This window comes from Cyprinus carpio, unplaced genomic scaffold, assembly GCF_018340385.1.
Source record: "Cyprinus carpio isolate SPL01 unplaced genomic scaffold, ASM1834038v1 S000006722, whole genome shotgun sequence".
NCBI classification, from domain to species: Eukaryota; Metazoa; Chordata; class Actinopteri; order Cypriniformes; family Cyprinidae; genus Cyprinus; species Cyprinus carpio.
The window spans coordinates 109,549-125,795 of NW_024879327.1; the positions used below are offsets into that span (position 1 = coordinate 109,549).

The 16,247-nt window shown below is 36.9% G+C and overlaps 1 protein-coding gene across 1 annotated transcript; it reads right to left on the bottom strand.

Annotated features, from left to right (window-relative positions):
- Positions 1 to 296: 296 nt before the first annotated feature.
- Positions 297 to 1,770, bottom strand: LOC109097458 (zymogen granule membrane protein 16-like). Its single transcript, XM_042755548.1, has 4 exons — positions 1,653 to 1,770; positions 1,369 to 1,456; positions 941 to 1,067; positions 297 to 757 (listed from the first exon to the last, which is right to left on the bottom strand). Exons 2-4 carry the CDS (start codon positions 1,418 to 1,420, stop codon positions 436 to 438), a joined length of 501 nt encoding a protein of 166 aa, XP_042611482.1. The 5' UTR covers positions 1,421 to 1,456; positions 1,653 to 1,770; the 3' UTR covers positions 297 to 435.
- Positions 1,771 to 16,247: the final 14,477 nt, after the last annotated feature.

The window sequence follows — 16,247 nt, forward strand, 5'->3', positions numbered from 1 at the left end:
AAGATTGAAAATCTGAACAGCATAATAAAATCTATACATATAAGGTATTTCAGAAGTAGAATAAATAAATGATAAAAGTTTTTATATGATCTTCATATGACAAAAGGCAAAAGTGTTTAAATTTGTTTATTTTAAGGAAAGTAAACCCATACAAAAGTGTCATTATTGAAGAATTATAAAAAAGTTAGATAATTAATATTAATGTCAATCATATGGTATGTTAATGCAATGGAAAATGCTATAAGTTTTAAACAAAATAGTCTAAAACAATCAAACAAAAAAAAACACACATAGCAATTATTTAAGTATTAACCACAAGAAGCTAGTCTATTAAAAAATCAGAACCGATAAAAAACAAGTTTTTGTAGCTTTTTCTTTAATGCTGGCAGAAAGAAAGGAAAGGGGGTTGAACTGAGCTAATATGATCTTAAGCTGTTACACTGTTGTCACTGGTGTTAGTAGACAGCCCAGTGAGGCCCCAATGGAAGTAATGCCATTTCCATTCTGTCGACCACTGAGAAAACGTAGCTGACTTCCATCATTGGTTGGGTAGAAGTTAAATGAGTTTCCATAGGACAGCCCCACTTTTAAAGAGCGGCCTCGACTAGTGACAAACATAATCTCATAGATGTAGCCATAGTAATATTTTCCAGAAACCTGAATGAAGGATTCATTGTCACGAAGTGTCATCTCCAGTGGATTGCCATAGCTTGTACAAACAGGTGTTGTCCAGTTACCATCATAACGCAGCTGTATTCTGAACAGATATTTGATGTCAGTGTTTGAAAAGATGGTCACAGAATAACATGCAAATGAATTAGAACACACAATGCAAATTACTTTTCAAGATCAAGCCACAAGAATATTTTAAAGCGTATCATATTCACTTTTTCACTCTGTTGGTCCAGAGGAATGATCAGTGGTGAACTGGTTAACTTACCCACGAATGTACGCGTTACTGTGTTCCCACACTCTGATACCAGTGACGCGACCATCATATTCAGTGGAATATTCAGTTCCACTGCCGTCCCCAACAGCCGTGGAGTATGAGTAGTAATCCGGTAAAGCTAAAAGAGGAAATAACAGCTCTGAGTCTATCTTTAAAATAAAACTTTTCAATAGTAAATTTAAAGAAATGCCAAAGTCAGTCTAGATTCCCAAAGGTCAAATGTAAAATAGTCACTGTATTTAACTGAGTAGCAAAATGTCAGGTATTAAGATTTATATACATAGTGTATTTTTACATGTTCCAGAATTTCTAGCATGGATCACAAGTTTAATTTCATTTTCAATTTTCCAACAGTCATTTATTTGCAACATTGTTTTGCATTTTTGATAATGTACCACATTGTGGTGAGCAATACTCACGCATGGCCATGCCCAATGTAACTCCAGAGAGAATCAGAAAAAGATGCAACATTTTGTAAAAAGTTGCTGTTCAGGACACACCAGTAATCTAAAAGGAACAAAACAGATGAGGTATTCACTCATTAAACAGTAAATATTTTACTTTAGATAGTAGTTTCCATCATCTAACTGCTTTACATATTGAAAGAAAATATATTTAACTGTGATAAGGTTTTCACATGTACCTAAGCACATGAAGATAATAAAAGACAATCACAGGAATTTAAGCAATATAAAGTCATTACCTGCTGTTACACTTGAAGTGGTTGATATTTGAGTCTGGTTTGCTGACTAAACCTACTTGAATTTATATGCTCCTGCTGGTCAAGCCTCCTCTATTGGACAAACATTGTCATGTTTCCGTCTCCACCTCAGAAGGAATGTTTTGGAACATACAGTATGTTTTGGTCCAAGTGCAAAGAATGCTTAGAAGTGTGTGTGTGTGTATATACATACACACACACACACACACACACACACACACATACACTTCTAAGCATTTAAAGTTTACAGTGTTTATTCGGAGCTGACAAATGACGTGACATTGATGAGACATGAAATACCTCACTCTGGCCCGCAACCAGATTATTTTGATAGCGACTGGTTCTGAAATAGATCTGTCATGACAGCAACAGTTAAACAATCAGAGTATGTGAGCAGAGCGGAACGCATAACGGCAATGGACATGAGCGGGAAGTTATAATTCTCAAGGAATTTGTTCCTTCTCGATACAGAATATTTTTTAGCTGAAAGCATGATTTAATCAAGTACTACAACACTTATTAACACGCAATCACTCTCACAATAATGCATTCAGACAAATGTGCTCACTACTTCATCTGTATCCAATTTTGAGAATGAGCAAAAATCTGTAAGAAATGCATCGATCCATAGGTAAAATAACTGATAAAAATACGTACTGTTATTTTCTTCACAAACAAAAGTTGTACTGCAAAAAAGTTGCAGTCAGTAAACGTTGCAATGGTTGTGCCAAGTGTGCGACCGCATAGGGCCTCGCGCCGGGCCTGCATTTTTTATCGTTTATGTCTATTATGTCTATTTTTATTAATGTTTTTTCCACCCATTTTGTCTTTTGAAAGACTAAAATAGTCCATAGCTGATAAACAGTAATAAGACGCTGTGTATAAGAATGAGTAAAGCTGTTTGTTGTAAGGATGACAGAAAGTTTTAGAAAGTTAACTTCTAGGCTGGTCTACAGCCCTGCATTTCAGCCCGACTATTTTACGCCCTTCTGGCTGGGCTTCGAGCCAATTTTTACATCTTAGTTCAGACACAGGCCGGGCCTCGGGCCTAGGCTTCTCTTTATTTTTATATTTTAGACATCTATCAATTAGTGATGAAAAAAATTGCCACTCTGGTGGAAGCAACATGAGACCGTGATACCGTGACTGTCATGAGCGGCTCGACTGTGTTTATTGTCCCACAGCAGCAGCGCAGCTGACGAGTTCTGTGTTCAAATGCACGCAATAGGCTTAAGCTTGCAAGAAAGGATCGGCAACAGTAATTACCATAAATGAGTCAGGGAGAAATATGAAGGAGATATTTGAATTATTTACTAATAAATTGTGTTTTCTGAGGCAGTGTCGCAAGGATGAAGTTGCCGATCCTGACTCGCCACCTCTTTATTAGACGCGCCTTTAGAGAGAGTAAAAATCTTTACGGATTATGATTATAATAAAAGAGTTTTTGTTTCTGATTTGTTTTATTTCGTTAAGTAGTAATTTAAAGCTTTCTATAGATATATTTGTCATGTCTGTGAGGCATGTATTCATTGAGTTTCGATTCATTTCTGTGAAGCGCTCCTGTTCAAGACGATACGGCAGAAAGCGCATCATGATTATTTTCTTTATTTTATAAAAGCACAACGTTTTGTTGATATTGTGAGTGCACACAAATATAAGTAAACCCTTTACAGTTACGAATGATGCATTACTCTACTTTATGATGTTAAGTGTGGGCTCTCCTGTTCAGGATGATCTTTATGGGCAAAAATGACGGCGTATCCACTGAAAAACTGTTTGGCCGCTTGGTCATTAAAAATACAAAAACTTATAGGCTATTTAATGAAAAAAAAAATTGTCCAACCGTTTTTCTAAATTAAATTAATTAACAAAAACTAAACAAAATATAATCACTTTGCCATTACATACAAAACTGAATTATTTTAATAGCTGGAAGAGTAGACATTACATGTTTTGGGAGAAAGGGGGAGAAAGACAGACTCTGGCCAGTAATTCTGATAAGCTGTCGGACACGGGGCCCCCCCCTAGAGCCTGAGCGTTTGAAGCCTTGCAGGACTCTAGGCTGGTCTGCCTCAGTGGTCCAACAGAACTCGTCAATGTCAAAATGATCAAGATGGCCAATCAAATCAAAGAATGCAGGTCTTACTGTCACTGTCACAACGCCACTAATGTTTGTGGAAAGATGTAAGTAGTAGCCTACTGTATACACACACACACACACACACACACACACACACACACACATATATATACATATATATATATACACATTCATACATGAAGAGTTTGATTCCAAAACACGATAAACTGCTTTTTTTTACTTTCCGCCAAAATCAGCATAGTATCTGGTCGGTATTGAAAAGTCCATTTTTAATTTTACGCAAAATACCATATCCGCCGAGTTATTAGGTTATGTTTTCTCTCTTTTTTTCCAAACCGCAAAAAAACGCCAGTCTTCTTTCTTTGCAGAATGCGATATATCCGCTCAACCAATCACAGCACACAATTCCACGCACTGTACACAGTAACAACCAATCACAGTGCACCATTCCATGCATTCTAGACAGTAATGGAGGTGCTCTGAATACACCCGGCATCCTAGTTTTCCTCATCTACTTTGTACTTCAAACATTGTGATCAACAAACAAACTTAGGGCTGCACAATAAATCTCATGTGATTGTCAGCCTGTGGCACTGCTCAGGTGTAATGGAAGCCCAGGTTGCTTTGATAGCGGCCTTCAGGTCATCTGCATTGTTGGGTCTGGTGTCTCTCATCTTCCTCTTGACAATACAGGTCAGTTCAGGTCAGGCGAGTTTGCTGGCCAATCAAGCACAGTAACACCATGATCATTGAATCAGCTTTTGGTACCTTTGGCAGTGTGGGCAGTCCTGCTGGAAAATGAAATCAGCATCTCCATAAAACTTGTCAGCAGAAGGAAGCATGAAGTTTCCTGGTAGATGACTGCATTGACTGTGGACTTCAGAAAACACAGTGGACCAACACTAGCAGATGACATGGCAGCCCAAATCATAATTGACTGTGGAAACTTCACACTGGACTTAAAGCAACATGGTTTCTGTGCCTCTCCACTCTTCCTCCAGACTATGGGACCTTGATTTCCAAATGAAATGAAAAATTTACTTTCATCTGAAAAGAGGACTTTGGACCACTGAGCAACAGTCCAGTTCTTTTTCTCCACAGCCCAGGTAAGACGCTTCTGACCTTGTCTCTGGTTCAAGAGTGGCTTGACACAAGGAATGTGACATTTGTAGCCCAAGTCTAGGATTCGTCTGTGCGTAGGGGCTCTTGATGTGCTGACGCAAGCCTCAGTCCACTCCTTGTGAACCTCCCCCAAATTCTTGAAAGGATTTTGCCTGACAATCCTCTCAAGGCTGCGTTTATCCCTTTTGCTGGTGCAACTTTTCATACCACACTTTTTCCTCCACTCAACTTTCTATGAATATTCTTGCATACAGCACTCTGTGAACAACCAGCTTCTTTAGCAATTAAATTTTGTGGCTTACCCTCCTTGTGGAGGGTGTCAATGAATGTCTTCTGGACATGTGTCAAGTCAGCAGTCTTCCCCATGATTGTGTAGCCTACTGACCCAGACCGAGAGACCATTTAAAGGCTCAGGAAACCTTTGCAGGTGTTTTGAGGTAATTAGCTGATTAGGGTGTGACACCATGACTTTCCAATATTGAACTTTTTCACAATGTTTTAATTTTCTGAGACACCGAATTTTGGGTTTTCATTATCTCTAAGCCATAATCAGTCGAGCAACAGATAAGGACAGCAGTTTGTAAGTGTTTTGCCTCGTTTTCTCATTAGACTACTTCGTGATCGTCGTTGCTAGGAAAACTTTGCTTTATTTACTGTGTGTCTTACCCTGGTAAATACGTGCTGAAGTGGCGCTTGGTTTTGCATTTGCCTATCACGGGACTGGCCAGTTTCGGTCTGCTAAATAGGGAGGCGTGACCATAGCCAGTGAAAGTACCTAACGAGCTGTTTTGGAAGCGCTTGTCAGAAGAAACAGTCAAGCAACAGATAAAGACAGCAGTTTGTAAGTGTTTTGCCTCGTTTTGACCATCACCTTCAGCTCAACCGTACTAAGACTGAACTGCTAACCCATCGTTTCATCACAACTTCTCTATACAGCTGGGTTCATCAACCATAACTCCTTCTAGGACAGCCAGAAACCTAGGAGTTGTGATGGATCATCAGTTAAGCTTCACAGACCATATTGCTACAATGACCCGGTCCTGCAGATTTGCCTTATACAACATTAGGAAGATTAGACCCTTCCTGTCAGAGCAAGCCACCCAACTTCTTGTCCAAGCTCTTGTTCTCCTCCAGACTGGACTATTGTAATGCTCTCCTGGCAGGCCATCCTGCATGTACTATCAGGCCTCTGCAACTGATCCAGAATGCAGCAGCGAGGGTTGTCTTCAATGAGCTGAAAACAGCTCACGTTACTCCTCTCCTCATCAGGTTACACTGGCTACCAGTAGCCGCTCGCATCCGATTCAGGTACTGATGCTTGCCTACAAGACGACAACTGGCACGGCACCAAATACCTAAGCTCATTAGTTCAATCTTATGCGCACTCTAGAAGTTTGCACTCGCAAAGTGAACGACGCCTTGTTGGGCCATCCCAAAGAGGTTCAAAATCACTCTCGCTGACCTTTTCCTGGACTGCGCCCAGCTGGTGGAATGACCTCAAGATCTCAATTCAAACAGCTGAGTCTTTACCTCATTTTCAAAAAAACCTCTAAAGACTCATCTTTTTCGCCTGCACTTAACCAACTAATACTAGTACTTACCTTTTATTTTCTTGTCTATCATATTCTTATAAAAAAAAAAAAAACCCTGGCTACGTGTTCTGTAGTAGACTAACTGAGACTTGTCATAGCATAGCTTTGGATAAAAGCGTCTGCTAAATGATTAGATGTAAATGTAAATGTAATCAAAATTTCAATTAAGGCTTGAAATATTTCACTCTGTTTATAATGAATCTATATAATATATTGGTTTTCACTTTCTGAAATGAGTGACAAAAAATATTGGCCTTTTCCATGATATTCAATTTTTTTTAGCTGTACCTGTATATAGTCTTTGCTCTGGATTTCACTCATAATTGCTTCACGAGTCATCCTCATGTGAAAACAGACGGTTTGTAATTTTTTAATATTGATATATTCTCCTTAAAAACTTTTCATACAAAATTTTTGCAATGTTGTAAGGATTTACTATCACAGTCACATGTGTTTTTAGGCGGGAGAGAGAAGCTGAACCCACAGTTTCGCAATCTTGTTGTCGTTTATTTAGTCTTTTTTTTTGTGGACAGGTGTTTTTTTTTTTTTTTTTAGTGAGGAGAAGGGTGGTTGGTTATTCTTTTTTTTATTTTTTGTTTTTTAATATTGTTTTTTTGATAAGCCTTTTAAAATGCATATGCAAAATAATTTTCCCATAATTTTATTTATAAATGAGTAGCTACAACTTTTGTGGTGAGTTGAGCTGTGAAATAAAAGTGGTTGAATGAAGTGATGGCTGAGATAACATTCAATTTAGATGATTTTGGCCTTCAGTTTGGTTCTATAAGCAAAAATGTTTGCACATTTTTGTAATTTATCTTTCAATCTTCCATCTATCGTAAATTGGAACAGTTTGATTTTTACCGTAGCGTAACGTTAAATGCGCCGCCGCGAATCATCGTCATGGAAGAGCTGGTTTGTTTTAACTTTTCCAAACCTATACTAACGTTACCTCAAACCATTTCATAACAATTTCCCACAAACTTGTAAATATTTATCAAAAATATTTTTATTGTCCAGGTTTTTAGACAGGAGAGAGAATATGACCCAAAGTTAACTTTCTTTTGTGGACATTTTGTATCGCATGTGTTTCACGGATGCATGTGTTTTTGTGATATGATTACTGATATGATTACTGCTTAAGACTGTGGTTCTTAATTCTGTTACTCGTGTGTCAAGACCACCGCTCTGCACATTTTGAATACAGGGGTTTGTTCTATTCAGCCATAAATTAAGTGCCCTACGAAGTGGACTTCACAGGATATTCTGCCATGAATGATTCCAGTTCAAAAGGAGCATTAAAATGCGCGAGACGTGACTACTTAGTAAATCTTACGATTGTGATTAAATTAAATCAAACAAATTTACCCAAATTACATTTATTTTAAATAATTATATACTTATTAATGTGGCAATTTTATATAGAAAAATACAACAAATAAAAAACACATTTTCAGTCTTCACTCTTATCGATTTTAGCCGTAATGGTGCCATGAGTCAAAAGAGATGGTTTTATCCTTTAACTTTTTCAAGTCTAATTTTGAAGCATTTAAATATTGATTTTAATGTTTTTGGTTTTGTTTTGAGTTTTTTTTTTTTTTTTTTTGATAAGGGCAAATATGTAAAAGTAGAGCGAATGCTTAGAAATATAGAAAGGGCAAATTATTGCATGTTTGGAAAGAAATTGAATGGTTGAGATGAGAATGATTATGCATGCTTTGCTGTGCTTAATCGAGTACTGCTACTACATTTCAGTAAACATGTTAGTGAAGGTGATTTGCAGAGGAGCTCAGAAGTATGTTAAGGTCCCTGAGACTGATAGGGAATTGAACTATCACCAATTTCACCAGGAATGTTTGAAGGCTTTTGGTAACATATAGAAGTAATATGGCATATGAGCTTAGGTGCATCATACTGTATTATATTAATTTAATTGTAAATACCATTATTAACTACGTAAACTTTTCTGACTTCATTCTTATTCCAACATAGCTGCAAAAAAAATTTGGCCTGTCAACTGAGGTGACTAACAAGGATTTATCAGGGACTGAGGTTGATGCCGACATATTCAGTGAATTCCTCCTGCAAGGCAGTGTCACTCTCATAGCCTGTTTGGATGATGGTGTGTTCAGTTTTACTGTAATGCTATAACAGTTTTGATCCAGTTTCTGTTCTAGACACATTTTTTCATAAATAAATAATTTTAAGTTAAAGCAGGATTATTATCTAAACTGCTTAATTTGACCTCATGTGAATTTGTTTTTTGCCCCAAAATCTAGACACATCTGATGTCTTGACGTCTTCAGAAACAATGTTCATCAAGTGCATCAGCACAGATTACTGACAATCCCCTGAAAAAGAAAGCAAGGACGACAGATGACTGTACTTTTACTGACAAACAAGCAGAAAAAAAATGTAAGTTATGTAAATGTTATTTAAAAAAAATGTTATCTCTTGCCTTGTATACTGATTAGTCATTATCCATGCTTTAAGATAAAGCACAACTATGACCTCTTTACCAGGGTTCTGATCATATCATTGCACAGAACTTATAGGCTGCTGGTCTTGTTGCATAGCATTAGCTGTCAAGGACAATTAACAGCACCACTGCACAGAAGACCTCCACCTCCTCCCGGCGACCAGGTGATGACACCTGACCCCAGACAGCATGAGGAGATCCCTCAGCAGGATCAACGCATGCAAAGCTCTGGGTACTGACAACAGTTCCTGGGCGTGTACCGGAGAGACTTGCAGTAGAAGTCACTGATGTCTTCACAGACATTTTCAACATCTCGCTTAGTCAGGCTGTTGTTCCCACATGCTTCAAAGCTACCACCATCATCCCAGTCCCGAAGAAGCCGTCTCCATCCTGCTACAATGACTACCATCCAGTTGCATTTACCCCTATTCTCATGAAGTGCTTTGAATGGCTAGTCATGCACAACATCAACGCTTCACTGGTTTGCACTCTATCTGCCATGTGCCTTGTGCTGCTTTAGTTATCTTTCTTTTTACATGACCTATTTGTATATTTGTATAGTTGTACTTTATATTTTATCTGTATTTAATGTTCTGCTGTTAGTGTCATCTGTATGCATCAAGTGTCTGAGAGTAATGCAATTTAAATTCTCTGTATGTATTTGCTGTACATGTGGAAGAACTGACAATAAAGCAGACTTGACTTGACTTATGTAAATGGCCAGCGAAAAAAGTCTCTGCTGCTGGAGATGCAGCTGGAAGTGCCACTGCGAGATGCCAATGCCACATTTTGCACCAGCCCCTGATAACTGAAAGGAGAATTTCTTTTGCAGAAATCAGCTAAAGCTAACAAATCATCCACAATCCCTCTCCAAACACGTTCAGATTCCCCTGAAATTTTGCGTCGCTTGAATCCGTCTTCATACTCCTGCTGTAATGACGTATAGCTTTTCTCACTGTCCAATGAGTCCACTGTCTAATCAGTGCATGTTACATTTACAAGCGAGAGCGGGATTGGCCCTTCAAATCAAGGCAAAAGTTGATTGGTCGCTCCCACGTGTGTACTGTCCAATGAGCAGTGATTGCAGACCACAACAGCATCATGCATCATTGATGTAAACACAAAGCCCACCACCACGTGATTTACCTCCCGCAACAAGGACTCTGTACGCTCGATAGCATGTCAGCTGATCGAGCTGAATAGCACAGTCTGGATTGCTGAGCCATGTTTCCATGAACACAAAAACACAACAGTCTCTTACAGTCCTCTGAGTTGAGCATAGTAATCGGATGTAGTCCAGTTTACTGTCCAAAGAGCGTACATTAGCCAGTATGATGGTGGGGATAGCTGGCTTGTGTGGGTTAGCCATTAGCCTAGCCCCGATACCTCCACACTTACCCCTCTTCTGCTTCCTCTCACACCCCTTGTGGCGCCTCCGCTGTGACCGAGATGCAGCAGTGGGGGTCGGTGATGGTGAAGGCCTCCAGAGCAGACAGAGATCCCGCAGCTCTTCGGCTTGCGCGGAGTTTAACTCTAAATAAGTGGTTCTGCCGACATCGAGCAGAAACTCATGACTGTATGCGCACTCAAAGACAGGTAGACGCGATGAAAACACTGCGACTCACAGGACAAAAACACACGTTCTGAGACGGGAGGGAGCGATGAATCGGCGAATCTGCTGCGTGTGGACGCGCCGCCATCTTGTTTTATATTAAAGGTTAACTAAACCCCTGATCAGAGCCTGACTCCACCCACTGGCAATATTTGAAAAATGCTGAAAAGTGGGCAGAGCACAGCGGAGATAGAGGGGACGAACCGAGGGCGGGGCTGAGCGGGCGGGGGGGCAGTGAAACCTGAGACCCGCAGTAACGGATTAATTGACAGCTGCTGTCAGAGTCGCTAAAATGGAGAGTGACTGTAGTGAGGCAAGTAGCTTTGCAACAGAGCATTCATTTGAAGTAGAGGACTTTTCTCCCCCACCTTTACCTGAAGTGGAGGATGTTGAGGTGTCTGTGGACACAGGGCCAGAGCCTGAGCCATATCAATTCGAGCCGCTGGCTCAAACTGCGGCCTTAACTCGCGCATCACGATCGGCATCCGACGATGCTAGCGAAGCAGCCGCTACAGTGATTTGAAGGAGCAAGATGGTTTTTACTACTGCAAGGGCGTGGTAGCTCATACAAGGGTGTGGTGAGCTGGAAACTGCTTACGTCACCTGCTGCCACCGCTTACGTCACGTACCACCCCCAAACATCCAATAGGAAAAAATCAACTGCAGTAGCACCATATATTGTAGAATTAAAACACTTTATACTCAAATGTCAAAAAGTTACTCGAATCAATGAACAGCACTAATAAAGCCCCATTCTTACAGATCTTTAACTAAAAAAAGTTGGTTTAGGGTTTAGTTAATCTTTAAGTATTACATCTTCATTTGATGTAATACTTTTTATATGTTAAAACTGCATTTCAACAAAATAACATTAAGTACCTCAGGACTGTCATTTGTATGTATTTATCATGAAGTTTGTAAATAAAGTCAGATTATGTTTGATATTCCCTGCATAATCGTCTAGGCTGCTTAAGGGACCGTCTACAAATTTACCTCACAGTAAAAAACGTTCAATAAATTATTCAAATTAATGCTTGCACTGCGGGGCTATAGGAAAAACAATAATAATACAAGCTTTACAGTTTACCAATGTGTTATATTTAAATGTTAAAAGTCATTTTATTTAAAACACATCGGACGTTATAACCCAGTAGATGGAATTGTTATTTGGTCCCTAACCCATAAAGCGCTGTGATAGCGCTTCAAAGCGTTCTCCTGTTTAAATTTACTGCTACAATACACAAAGGCGGTTATGAAATATTTTTTTTCATGTCGATATAAAGTGGTTGCATACTGTTAAAACTGATTGTGGTAGTGATATCTTTAGGACTGTCGACTGTAAAGAACTATATATATATACTGTATGTGTCCATATTTATGTATACATAATAAATATACATAATACATAATAAATATACACAGAACACACACAAATATTATGCAAACAAAAACTTTTATTTTGGATGCCATTAATCGTGATTAATCGTTTGATAGCACTCTAGACCCATACGGAAAAGTAATATATTCACATATATGTGAAGCACTGTTAAATATATTGAAATATATTTTGAAAATATATTTTAAAAATACATATGTTGCGTGTGTGTGTTACATTATATTCATGCCTCAAATAACTTTTAATCAATATTATATTATTTTATATTATATTATATTATATTATATTATATTATATTATATTATATAGATCCTATATTCTAATTCTATTTAGGCCTACTATCAACTTAATATGTTATCAAGTGTCAGGGCAAGTTTATAATTTTATGTACTATGTAAACGCTGTGTAATGTGTTTGATGGGCGCGCGCGTTGAACATTCGAGGCGAATTTAAACTGGAGTGGAGGGAGTTACCATGGAAACGGGGCGGCAACTCAGCTGACAAGTAGCAAATCTCTCCGTCTCTCACTGTTGTTTTTACTGCTTTCAGGTAAGTTTAGTCCCTAAAATTACACAAATAATACATAGAACTTTTCCTGACACTTTCTTACATGTAATTGACACGCTTCTGTTGAATATTTACTTTACAGAAATGGTTCAGTGTCATGGGAATAAGTCCGGTAGCATCACAACCGTGAGCTAACAGAGGCTAACTATAAGAGGTAAGCTAGCTATAGATTTGAGCTCTTATTTATGAAAGTTTGGGATTTTAATCACATATTTTGTGTAGATGAGTTTTTTTTATAGCTTTGTAAATGTTTTGCTGGCAATTTGTTAATGGATGAATTAAAAAAAGCAAATTAATTTAACCGTTCTGTATAATATGGTCTCATCCTGTATTTAACGCTTTAAAGAAGCATTATGAAAGCTGTATGGAACGCAGTCTGTCCCGTATTTAAGGCATATGCCGTATGACCACCTAGACCATACGAATACCAAACTCTAAGCTGAGAATCAGTTTTTCTTTTTTGACAAGTGTTTGATTTGTGAGCATATCTGTTCGAGGGAGGCTTTAAGAGTAAGCGGAATCCTCTGCCGGCTGCTCGCTCGCTCCCGCTTCACAGCGAGCGCGTCTCGTGCTAACCGAGTTAGGTTTTATTAACATCCGCGTTTCGACTTCAGCTAACAGCTAATCAGTCTGGGAGAATGCAAACAATGTGATTCCAACATCCAGCCATGCAAGAAAACGTGCATTTTACCTGAGGGAAGACGTAATCAATAAGGAAAGTCGTCTTTCTTTAATGTAGGTAATGTTGTTAAATACCTAGATTAAACTATTTATATTTAAATAACTTACAGCGTACTCTTAACCTTGAATATCATTCTTAAACAACAAAACGACCAATGAAGTGTCAAGCACCCAAAGCAGTCCATTAATTCTAAAGTTATCCTTAATTGAAAAATAAGCATTTCCATTTGTACTGTAGTAGGCCTACTGTATAGATATTACACACACGCAAATCAGAGTCAGAAAGAGCTTTATTGTCAAGTGTGTTTGCACTTACAAGGAATTTGTTTTAGTGTCACAAGCTTCCAGAACACAGAGACAACAACAACACAGAGATAATAAAAAATAAGATGTGAACAGATAATTAAAAATTTGATAAAATAAAGAAAAAAAACTGTAATTTTGTGAAATAGCCTATCATTGCAATTTAACGTAACAGTTTTATATTTTAATATACTTTAAAATATAATTGATTCCTGTAAAGCCATGCTAAATTTTTAGCATCATTATGATCCTTCAGAAATCATTAAATTATGCTGATTTATTATCAGTGTTGGAAACAGTTGTGCTGCTTAATATTTTTCGGGACCTGTGATATTATTTAAGGATTCTTTGATAAATAAAAGTGTAAATAACAGTATTTATTCAAAATATATATATTTTTTGTGTGTGTGTGTGTGTGTGTTTTATATATACTATTGTTGTGGGGATTTTTTTTTTTTTTTTTTTTGAAACTTTTAGAAAACTTTTATTCAGCAAGGATTAAGGTGTTAAATGGATAAAAAGCGATACTGTTAGAATATTGTCAAAATTTCTATTTTGAATAACTTCTGTTGTTTTTAACTTTTTATTTTATTTATGGAACACAGGTTCCAAAAATATTAAGCAGCACAACAGTTGATAATATTATTAACACTGATAATAACTCAGCATATTAGAATGATGTTCTGAGTAATGATGCTGAAAATACAGTGCTGCATCACAGTAGTAAATTAATAAAAATGATATTTAAAAGTATAATAAGAAAGGAAACCAATTTTAGAAATTGCAATAATATTTCACAATATTACTATTTTTTGTGTATTTCTGATCAACTAAATACAACCTTGATGAGCATAAGAGACTCCATAATCAAACATTACAAATCTAAACGATATATATACCCGTTTATATATATATATATATATATATATATAAAAATTAGGGCTGTCAAATGATTAAATCACGATTAATCACATCCAAAATAAAAGCTTTTGTTTAAATATATGTGTGTACTGTGTTTATTTATTATGTTTATATAAATACACAACACATGCATGTATATAGTTAAGCAAAAATATGTTATGTTTATATATTAAATGTATTTATATATGATATAAAATATAAGAATATAAATATATAAATGTATATACATGTAAATATTTTCTAAATATATAATTTATATGTGTGTGTATTTATATATACATAATAAATATACCCTGTACACATACATATATTATGTGAATAAAACTTTTATTTTGGATGTGATTAATCGTGATTAATCATTTGACAGCCCTATATATATATATATATATATATATATATATATAGATATATATATATATATATACACACACACACACAATATATTTTACCTATATCATCAAGCATCTTTAAAACCTAAAAACGTAATTTCTGTTTTCTTAAGATTTTTTGTATGTTCTGTACATTATTCTTTCTCTTTTCTGCATTTCACCTCTGCTGTAGCTTATTTCTAATAAATCTGACATTGTATACTACGTATTGTTGGCTCTCTGACACATTGTTTATTTTTTCCTATATTCTTCCATGCTGATGACCGTGCAGCAGAGGTTGGAGTGGACCTCTTGTTGTTCATACTTCTCCAGGCACTATGAACCATCTGACTAGTAAGAAAAAACTCAAACATTCAGAAGTTTATCAGATATTTAAAAATATGTGTCAAATAAATATCAAATATTTTTGAGTCCTGTATTTGATACAAGGCCATCCTGTTTAACACTGCACTGCGGACACTACAACCAGAGAGGTACAACATAATTCAAAATGAGACACAGATGATAATAAAAAAAAGTGCAGGGGAAATGAAAATTAATACTGGTAAGACAGAACCGAGTACTGTGACTGTGCCTCACTTCAAAGTGAAACAGTCTGTAATGGTCATCTGCCATGCCAGATCGATGGTGAAGGTGGGAATTATAAGTAAGATTTTCTAAACTTTAAATGTAAACTTTAAAAGTGTTTGTTCAAGTAGACTTTGTTGCTTGTGGAAACCTCACACAAGCCTGAAAGGTGCTTTAAATTTAAAATCTTATTTGCACTCTTGAAAACTGTTCACCAAAGAATAAATTTCAGTCCAGCAGAATTTTCTGCACACTTCACCACCAAGATCAAAATGAGCATTGTGAATGTAAAAGCTTCACATTACATTTATAACCACCATTGTTAATATCTGAATTATATTGAATTATATTATGCCTTGATAGTGGACAATACCGGATTTTTTTGACAAACATATTTAGGGTTCAGATCGCGCTATACGTGGAGAATAATGCACTTTTGTTTTTAAAAATGGCATTTATCAGTTTTTGCAAATGAACTTTTCACACTTGCCATACTCCAACAGGGTGAACGCACTGACCAAACAAAACAAAATTGGTGGCAGTGTGAAATGACCATAATGCTGTATGTTAGGTGTGAGATTCATTAAACTTGGTTTGCTATAATACATCTATGCAGTGCACCAGTGTGAATCATAATTTCCCCCACATTTGCTGTATATCCATAAAGTCATATCTATTGCCGCGTTTTCACCGAAATTACCTGGAACAATTGTACCAGGAACTTTTTTCCCCAGGAACTATTTTCCCCCACAGACCTGTTGCTTTCAGCGTTTCAACCACGGTCTAAAGTACCGTGAAGATTAGGCAAATAGTCTGGTGACGTAAGCCTGTGCGTGTTTCTCAATAC